The following is a 10,832-nucleotide window of genomic DNA, read 5'->3' on the forward strand; positions in this document are numbered from 1 at the left end:
TGGCGTCCACCAACTTCCGGTTTTCCGCAATCATGTTGATTTGCCATACACGAATTAGCATATGCTACCACCAAATCGAATTTCACTTCTCTATCTTAAGAAGTAACGTTTTTCAATATGGCGTCCATCAACTTCCGGTTTTCCACAATCATGTTGATTTAACATGCACTAATTAGCAAGATCTACCACCAAACCGAATTTCACTTCTCTATCTTAAGAAGTGACATTTTTCAATATGGCGTCTAATTTCTAGTTTTACCAAAATCATTTTGATTGGCAATGCCAGGTCAACCCGAATTTCAGATCTGTAACTTAGATGGTAACATTTCTCAATATGGCGTACATTAACTTTCCCTTTTTTCCACATGTATTATTAGTTAGTAATATTCTAATTACATAAACTATCATCATGTCGAACTTTCAGTATCTTGCTTGAAAATATTTTTTTTAAATATGTTCACCTTGCACCCAATATTACGTGTATTGGTTATATAAAAGTAACATTATTAATAACAAATCTCACGATTCCATATTTATTTATATATATACAATTTATATTTTATTGCCTACAACCTCAATTAATATTAGTTCTTATCGATTTTTCAAGAATTCAACAATGAAAGTTTTAAAATGAAGAGTTACGTGACATATATTTTCTGATCCATTCAATACCCATTTGATTTGTTGAAAATAGGTTTTGTTACAATTGTACCCGATCCTAAAGTTCAGATATACCCATCATGAATTTGTACCGGTATGATTCTAAGGAGAGGTACGTACCGTAACGGAACCGGCATTCAGATAAGGAACAAGTTCCATGCTTTCTGGTACGGGTATTTTAACGTTCCACTCTGTGTACCCAAAGCTGTCGTCCCCGAAGCACTCTCGGGTACGAACGGAACGGTATAGCAGAAGCGTTACTGTTCGCCTTACCAAGAGTTTCTGGTATTTTCCTTGGAACGGTCCACAGCACTTGGGCCGGTACGCGGTACCCGGTACGGAAATAACGCGGAACGGTGACAAATACCAATGAATTGCGTTACGTTACAGGTCGCTGCTTTAAACTATTTTTGATTACGATGACAAGTTATTGTAATAATGAAAGAAAATAATATCTCCTTCAGGATTCAAACCTAGGACTCAGTTTTACAGAAATTGTAATCTCTAGGCCAGTGGTTCCCAAAGTGTGCGCCGCAGCGCCCTGGTAGGCTTACGGGGCCGCCGCGTGATGTTCCAATATTTTCAATGAAATTCAGTCATCGATATGATTGTTCCAAATACATGTTCTTATTTTGTACTTGTTACATAAAAAATGTTTCTGAATTTTAAAAATGTTTATTTTTTAACTTAAGGCAAGCAACGTAAGCACACTAACAGAGCGTTACAAGTGTTAGATAGGGCCTCCCCGGTGGCGTAGTGTTAGAGTTCGCCACCTTGTAATTAAGGGGTCCCGGGTTCGTTACCCGGTGGAGTCACATAGTGGTTCGGATCCCACTTTAAACTGTAGGTCCAGTCCCAATTAGCCTTACTATGTATGGACTTAAAACATCAATTCAGTCAATCAAAGCAAGTACTAGATAGGCCTACATTCATGACGTAGGCGCTGTGGAAAAATCTTGAAACACGAAGGGCGCCGTGAAACGAAAATGTTTGGGAACCCCTGCTCTAGACAGTGGAGATTAGCTTTGTTCCTTCGTTCGTCAGTGCTGTATATATTTTTTAAAACAATGCAAATATAGGTAAAAATTATTTCTCCGTTCTGCGAGGTATCGGAAGAAAGTTAACATCTGCTAGCAATGCCAACAATGCATTAGTGTACATGTTATTATCTCGGCTTCCACTCTCTCCGACATTCATTCTAAACCATGGCATTACTTATTTAATTTATTCCAGTGTTCGTGGCGGAGTGGTAACGAAATCAGAGATCCCATGTTCAAACCTCCACCAGCCATTGGTGACTCATTCTGTTTGTCTATGCTCCCATCACTTTTCCATCCGTCCATCATTCATCAATCCACATCGACTTGTCGTAAAAATTAATCTACGAGGAAGGAAAAAAGGTAAAATAGCCAAAATGGAAACCTATTGAATTTTAGCCGCCTCAGTGGCTGAGCACGTTAGCTCCCGAATTACGATTTTGTCCCCAAATGTTCTATGTCCTCTTCATGCACAAATAGGAGGCCAATCGGGACTGGACGTACAGTTTAAAGTTTGATCCGAACCACTATGTGCGTCCACTAGATATCGAACCAAGGATATATATGGAATTATATGGTGACGACATTACCACTACGCGATGTCCTCCCCTGGACAGGCAGGCGTGTCTTTTGTTACTGTCCATTCATTAATTTGTTGTATCACCGTTACATATCTTTGACGAAAATCAAAGTACATCCAGTGTTCGAATTAAAATGGGGGGGGGGGTAATTTAACTCCTGACCATGTAAAGAATTTACCCTCATAAGTATATTCTAGATCATATTTTGCCATTGCTCAGAATTTGACGCAATCATTTCTTTCAATTTCAAGTAAATGTTACATTAATATCAACATATATATTGTCAGTTTCTGAACTAAATTTTACATTAAAATTAATCCTGTTGTTGGTTTGCAAATTACAATATATATTTAATGAGAAAATATTTCCTGATTAATTTGCCTTCCTCTAAGAAAAATAATTCTGATATTAAATAAAAGTCCACTGAGACGAGATCAGTGATTACTGAAACCTTGTACACTAATTGGAAAATTTGTGTTATTTACTTTGAACCCAAGAAATTTATATAAATCAGTCCGTATGTTTTAGATACGGGATTCTTGAAACCCCTCCCCTAGAGAAATTTCTGCCCAACACAGTTGGCTTTCTATCAGGTACAATTCTCAAAATTAGAATAGGGAAGCTGTGAAATTTTTCCTTCACCATTTTTTCAATTTGAACACTGGATACAGACATACACATATTTCATTTTTTAAATTTAATCTACGAACATACACCCCCCCCCCCCCACACACACACATATAATTGTTTTACAAAACTGATTGGTACTCACTTTGTAATTCGTCCACAGTTCCATGCATTTTAGATGGTATGACGTTCCTTTGTGTTCCTTGATTTTTTCACATGCTTTCTTTCAGTTGAGCATCCCTATTTTCCTGAAATTTGGTTCTGCATATCCTGAATCTGTGCCAAATTTACGGCATGGAAAACAAAAGCATGCGTCAAGTTCCACACTATATTCTAGCCACGGCGCTAGATGCAAACCAGTGTTTTTGAAACGTAGTATTTGGATAGTTTTGCAAAAGTGGTTGCCTAGGATTATCTACCCCAATATCAGTAATTGTTTTCACATTAGTACATTCACTTGTTTTGTCTAACTTTGGAACGTCAGAACTTGGACCAACACCCTCTTCATTGCCGTCATCTTCCACATGTTTTGAGATAGTTTTAAAATATCCGGTTTTGATAAATTTATCCATTCAAGATGGAAATGCACAACAACGCTAGAACTCTTCCCACACAAGAACAAATACACAGTGACCGTAGGAACCCGATAGCAGACCTTCCTCGCAAGCAAGAACACAAAGCTAATCTGTGGCTCTGAAGCTGAAGCATAGAGCAATTTTAAATCTCAGAACAATGCCAGTACTGGAGAACTCTCTCCATAGCCTATGTCCCTCGACCACCTACTGTTGACCGCTCGGCCACGGCGGAGTCTTTGATTCCATCTGTATTGGAAGGGTCATTTGCAACAAAAGGGTCGGATCTCTGGTTTCCAGGAACTTAGGGCAAGGGCAATAACCTCTAAGCAGGCAGATTTTATGAGCTTGGTTATAATCTGGTAAGCAAGGAAAGGGTGGAATTTTGCTGTCCTACATTTGCTTCAGAAGATTTTCTTCGGAACAGTGTTTCCAACTCTGCTACAAATTTACCAGAAAATAATATATAGTATTAATTTAGGATAATTTTTAATCGATCAAAATTTTGTTTGCGGGGGCCAGAGTTACAACTGCCGGGGCCAAAGCCCCCCCAGGCCCCCCCCTAACGACGTCCCTGTCGCTAAGGGAAAATTGCTTTGAAAAAATACAAATACATTCTAAAAAAATTATATTGAGACTGTCAAACTACATAAATCTGATTGGGATTTTGTTAGTTCGGTAGCACATGTAAGGGTTGGCATCAAATCAGGAGACAAACATAATGTTTGCAACTACCGCCCAATCTCCCTTCTGCCAATTTTTTCCAAAATTTTCAAATCACTGATTTTTTAACATCTCAGACGGAATCTAATAACTCTCATAGCCCCTCAGCAGCATGGTTTTGTGCAGGGCAGATCCAAAACTAACAACTTAGCAGTGATAACACAAAATATCGTGGACTATAAAAAACAAAACACAGTTAGACATAATCTACACATAATCTACTGTCGGGATTTCAGGTAATTTGCACAAATTACTAACTAGCTATCTTTCTAATTGTATTCATATAGTTGCAATAGAATGGTTCGCCTCTGCCAAGAAAGGAGTTTCATATGGAGTACCTTAGGGATCCAATTTATGTTCATGCCAGTTTCTTCTGTTTGTCGACATTTTGAATCACCTACAAGAAGTCAATATCCTAATATATGCAGACGATATAAAACTGTACTATCCAATCAGCTCAATGGATGACTGTTTCATGCTGCAGGAAGGCTTAAACTCTTTTGCAAACTGGTTCAAGCAGACAGATACAGTGGCGTACGCAAGGGGGGGTTACGGGGTTTAAACCCCCCCTTGAGCTTGTGAAATATTATGAAAAATGCTGTGGGGAAAAAATTTAATGGCCAATTTATCACAGAAAAAGATCTGGGACAATACTATTACTATTATTACTACTACTAGTACTAATAATAATAATTTGAATTATTATTTCCATGCAGCACGGAGAAAAGCACAGCATTCCAAACACACGAGTCTTTCAGAGTGCATGGCTTGAAAATTAACACGAATTCTTGAAAGTAAAATATGAAGGCAACTATGATTTAAAAGAGAGAAAAGTTGTTTTGTATCTCAGTTGCAACAATCTTCAATACACTGGCGTACACAGGATTTTATTTTTCGGGCTGGAATAGTAAATATGGAAAGCTCATGGTTTCGTTTTGGAGGGCAGGACGCATAATAAAATATTTCGTATTTTTTGAGCTTTTCAATCTATTAAAATTGTATTCAAAGATAAAAAATGGTAATCGGGATTCACTTTAAATTAGGTTTCGCATTTACACATTTTGATTTTTTAAAGTTCTTAACGGATTTTTATTTGAAAATTTTGATTTTCTCAAAATTTCGGTACCGGCTGTAACCCCATCAGCTAACCCTCTACGTACGCCAGTGTTCAATGAACATGTATTTTTTTGTGTGAACAATGAGAATTAACTAAAGAAAGTTCTTGGTTCGTTGTAAGCGGCTAATGTATAGAAGAAAGAATAAAGTCACCAGTCCGCCTTCCCATTGTTTACCGCAGCACGTTTGATTTTTTTACCTTGTTGACTAGACAATTATTCAAACGACAATATGCTTAATATTGCAAAATGTTTTGTTGGTAAGAACAGCGAGATAATCCAGATGTGAATGATCGGGAACATTTATGCGGGGAAGAAGCGGGAAAATTCCAACGTATTCTAGGAATCGAACCCGGATCTCCCGCGTGGTTGTCAGATGCTCTACCGACCAGACCATCGCAGCTCCTTGGATGAGTTCCATACCTTGATTATTTCAATTTATTTTAATATATTTTCTTGTTTTTATGGATTTTCATCACACTTAAAATGTCTCACCTCGTTGACCACACAATTATTTCGTAACAAAGATACAAAGAAATGCTCCCAGAATTTCATAAAAATCGAATGACTAGAAAGTAATTTCGTCCTATTGCTTTCATAAATACTATATTTATGTAGATCTCTAATACTTAATAGTAGTAGTGGTATTAGTAGGATTATTATTAGTAATTTAGCTAATTAATTAATTATAAGTATTATTAATTAATTACGAGTATTATTATTTAATTAAAGTATAAAGAACAATGGTAATGTAAATTTGGAGAAAGTTTTAGAAATAACCCCCCCCCCTTGATAAAATCCTGCGTACGCTACTGGACAGATATGATCGTAAATGTGGATAAGTGCATGTAATGACATTCACCAACAAAAGAACCACCATCATACATGAGTATAAAATTGGCAGCTCGACGTCTAGGCAATTGAGTGGCATCACTAACCTTGGTGCCCACTTCACATCTGACCTGTCTTTCAACACTCATTATCAAGCTTGCAACGGTAGTTCAGTCATTAGGGCATCTGACTACCATGCAAGATACCTGGGTTTGATCCCTGGTGGGGGTAAAACTGGGACTTTTTCAACCTGTTCAAGCAGCTCCAGCACCCACCCAGCTTCATATAAAGTGGGTACCCGGAGGAAACTCTGGGGGGTAAAGGCAGCCAGGGGCATGGAGCTGATCACATCACTCCCAGCTTGGCTGAGTTCAGGAAAGTGTGGAGCCCTAACCCCACACCCCCTATACACCTTCATGGCATGGTGCAAAGCACAGGGGAGCATTTTACTTTTCTTCCTGAGCCATGGTGAAAAGGTGTTTAAAACTATAGAGCGACCACAAGGAAAAAAACCTTGGATGAAAAGTCCCAGTGCAGCTTTCCCTTATTCCATTCAGCCATAAGGAAGCATGGTCCGATCTCCCCCTCCCCTCCTTGTGGGAGTAAGGTGCACAGGAGTCGCTGGTCTGCGCAGGTTGTTTTGCTTGTGGTTCCACTATAGTTGGTTTCATTAGAAGAAACTTCGTTTAATTTTCCTGTGCCCACAGTTGTAAAAATATACATTACACTTGTTCACTCATTACTTGAATACTGCAGTCCCATATGGAATCCACAGTACAAAACATGGGAAGATGAAGTGGAGAGCCTTCAAATGCAGTTTGTGAAATGGCTGTGTCTCAAGGTGAATATTGTTTATCACAAAAAGGACTACAAAACATTATGTAAACATTTTGATTTGGACACTTTGCTTACCAGAAGAGTTGTCAGTCATGTAATTTTCCTGCAGAAATGGATTAAACATGATTGTCAGTGTTTCGAGCTATTGCAAACTATAACCTTTAATGTAGACCAACACAGTGCACGACAACTATTCTACACAGAGAGATCAAGAGTTAATGTGCATAGGTTTTCAACTGTAGTGAAAATGCAGGACACAGTGAACGAAGTACTAAAAACTGTAGAATTTGACATATTCACAGATTCATCTAGTGCACTGAAGAAAAAAATACATCACACAGTGAATAAATTAGTGTAAATATTGTGTATGTAGATTCATCTTATATATAAGGGGTGATCAACTGAAACCCGTTAGTTCCATGTATTATTGGTATAGTGTGTAGGAGGATATTGTTTGTCCAATAGTGTTTAATGGCTAATGTCCCTGTGTCTTGGGTGTAGGAATGTTGTTTATACGTGTTTCCGTTTTGCAGGTATAACGAGTGAAAGATGGCGTTCAACATCCCCAATCCATCCAAACAGGACCAGCATGCTGTCATCCAGTTTCTGAGTGCCGAAGGTTGTCAACCAGCTGAAGTGTACCGGCGTATGAAAGACGTGTATGGTGATGCATGCGTGTCCAAAACAACAGTGGTGGACTGGTCAAGAATGTTTCGGAAGGGGCGTGAACAAACCACTGATTATCCCCGTCCTGGTCAAGCCCATGTTGTTGCCACAGAAGACATGAGTGAAAAGGTGAATGCGGCAATATCTGCAGATAGACGCATGAGTATTCGATCCATAGCGAACGAGTTAAACATGGGTTATGGTACTGTTCACAAAATTGTGAAAGCTCTGGGTTATCATAAAGTGTGCGCGCAGTGGATGCCCAGGGTATTGACGGAGGACCAAAAGTTGGAGCGTATGGGATGCTCCATTGAACATTTGTCACGTTACCATTTGGAAGATAACGACTTCTTGCTGTGCATTGTTGCCGAGGATGAAACTTGGTGCCATCATTTTGAACCGAGTTCAAAGTCTTCCACTATGCAGTGGAAACACCCCTCATCTCCACGTCCCAAAAAGTTCAAGATGCAACCGTCTGTGGGGAAAGTTATGGCGTCTGTGTTCTTTGATTGCCATGGACCATTATTACTCAACTTCAAGAAACCAGGACAGTCCATCAGCACCGCACGCTACTGTGAGACCTTGACACAGTTACGGAGAGCCATCAAAAACACAAGGCCTGGTTTATTAACCGCTGGAGTCATTGTGCTGCATGACAACGTGCGTCCACACGTTGCAAACCAAGTGCAGGATTTGTTTCAACGATTCAAGTGGGAAATGTTACGACACTCGCCCTACAGCCCTGACCTTTCGCCTTGTGACTTTCACATCTTTGGGCCTCTAAAGAAGGCTTTGAAAGGTAGAATTTGACGCTGAAGTTCAGGATGCTGTGCGTGATTGGTTTGAGATTCAGCCTTCGCAATTTTACATGGACAGCATTTGTAAGTTAGTGACACAGTGGGACAAGTGTCTCAACGCTCATGGTGACTTCTTCTGAACAATATTTTTACTGAGCTCTAACCATAGACGCCTGCCTCTAGACAGTGTACCAATTTCAGCTCGAAATAAAATTTATTTCACGAATTATGACCACTGAACGGGTTTCAGTTGATCCCCCTTGTATTTTTCTCTACGTAGAGTATATTATGTTCAACATAATTGGGAGATGTGTTCTGTGCTGAACTAATGATAATGATCTAATTGGGTTGGGAATTCTAACACGAAAATGAAAGAGAGTACCGAACTTACCAACTAATGGTCCTTGATCCCTTCATAGAATAGCTTTCTGTAATTGATACACTGCTGCTAATGTTTCTGAAGGTTTTGGACACAACCTGAGAAAGCTTCTGGTAACCTCTCAGCTCATCTGTCATGGCCATCTGGATATCCTTCAGCTGCCTTCCTTTTAGCACTTTCTCCAGCTGGTGAAACAGGAAGAAATTCTGCTTTTCAGTGGGTGTATGAGAGATGATTCCTCAGTGTAGTTTCAGTTTTCCCAAATCCTGCCATAACATTTGGGGGCAGGTGAACCTATTGATACTAAGTTCCTCTGCTAACATACTGTAGACAGTACAGACTAAAATACATATTGTGACATGACGGTCATCTCCTAGGCTACTCACGACCATATTGTCAGCAATGTAAGTACTCAATTAAATGTTTACAGGGTGCTGCGAAAGTAGACTGACACTTCATTTAATTAGGCACACACAGGAGATGTACCAAGTAGAATTTTCAGTGAAAAATGCAGGCTCAACCAGGACTAGAAGCCAGGTCTCTGGCATACCCTGCCAATGCTCTACCACTGAGCTACAGAGCCAGCCTCGCTTCGCCTGATTTTTTTGCTGCCGTTGTTTTACCTGTGAGGAATCGTCTCTGCCAGTGCTACCACAACAGATGATCTGTTGCCTTCGAAACACTGTAGATGTTGTTTGGTTCCTCCCACCCTCTGTTGCACTAAACCTATACATCGGACAACCACACTCAATGCAGCCAGTCCCATTGCAGAGTGGTTAGCATAGCACACTACAATGCCAGGGGTCCTGGGATTGAATCCAAGCCTGAGTGTCTGTGTTGTCTCTCTCTTCCATTAATGTTATCACTCATTGTCATCTTTGAGATTAGCTAAAAGTGGCAGAAAAGTGAAGTAAAATAAACAAATCAATCCATCAAACCACACACACTCCCGTCATCCTGTACTTTGAAAGATCCTGAACAAGCAATGCAGATTGTAACTGTACAACCAATTATTATTTCTACTATTTTTTGAAGTATCTACATATTCTTATTTCAAAATATGTTAGCTGCTGCTCCTACACTTCCATTTCTAGGGGAAAGATTTTGTGGTATAAGGTGACAAGAAGGCATTTCCATGTAGTACACCCTGGAAACTGCAACGTCACAAGCCAACAAAACTCTGGCATTTGGACCAACGCTCAATATAATCAATCCTCTGTAGGGCTGTGTGTTGTCCTTATGTGTGCTGAGCCCCCTTTACAGCCTCAGCTTTTAACCCCTTAAGTGGGTAATTTGCACGTGCCAAATTTCTTCCATAGTGGGTAATTTTAAATACTGCAACTCCTCATTGATATCCAAAATTGCATTTTCTATACTCAAAGAAGATAGCAACTCCTTCGCTGCTTTGGGCTGTCATGGAAAAACTCCTGACATGAAAATGAAAGAAGCCAGGTGTCCCAGCTTCAAACCCCGGCCTGGGCATGGATGTTCTTTGTGAGTGTTGCTTCATGAAATTTATATCACAGTGGGCACTCCAGGACCATGATAAAATTCCGATATAATTCCAGGTTTTCATGGAAAACTTTCCAAAAATTCAAGGGTACTAGCAGATGTTTTCTCTATTTCAGCCTTACATATTGGCACCTCTCGCCACCCACACAGATACATACACAATTATATTCACATCACTGTGTGATTCCAACATATCCAAAAGTTCTAATTCAATTAAATTAATCAGTATATGTGTTTAAAATATTTCATTGAAGGTGCGGAGTTTACATGTGCCATTTCACATATTCAGACTTGAAATACATCTACAAACACAAGTCACACATGTTACGGGATATACTAATTTACTAAAAATTGTTAATTGTGTAAAAATTTCAAACTCAAATTTACCTAATCAACTTGAAAATATCTTATCTGCAATAATCTTCCGTCTGTCAGATTGTTCTACAAAGGACACTAACAAACTAAACAGACAGAGAATTCTGTTTTATTATCTAC

The 10,832-nt window shown here is 39.3% G+C and overlaps 1 protein-coding gene across 1 annotated transcript; it reads left to right on the forward strand.

Annotated features, from left to right (window-relative positions):
• The first annotated feature begins 7,532 nt into the window (after nt 1-7,532).
• On the forward strand, nt 7,533-8,459 carry LOC145987965 (histone-lysine N-methyltransferase SETMAR-like). The gene has a single exon (XM_083122807.1). The coding sequence runs from the start codon at nt 7,533-7,535 to the stop codon at nt 8,457-8,459; it is 927 nt and encodes a 308-aa protein (XP_082978933.1).
• Nucleotides 8,460-10,832: the final 2,373 nt, after the last annotated feature.

This window comes from Lepisma saccharinum, chromosome 5 (genome assembly GCF_977018435.1).
Source record: "Lepisma saccharinum chromosome 5, izLepSacc3.1, whole genome shotgun sequence".
Lineage (NCBI taxonomy): Eukaryota > Metazoa > Arthropoda > Insecta > Zygentoma > Lepismatidae > Lepisma > Lepisma saccharinum.

Excerpts from the sequence above, each read along its gene's own strand:
- LOC145987965 (XM_083122807.1), top strand. The coding sequence starts at position 7,533 with ATGGCGTTCAACATCCCCAATCCATCCAAACAGGACCAGCATGCTGTC.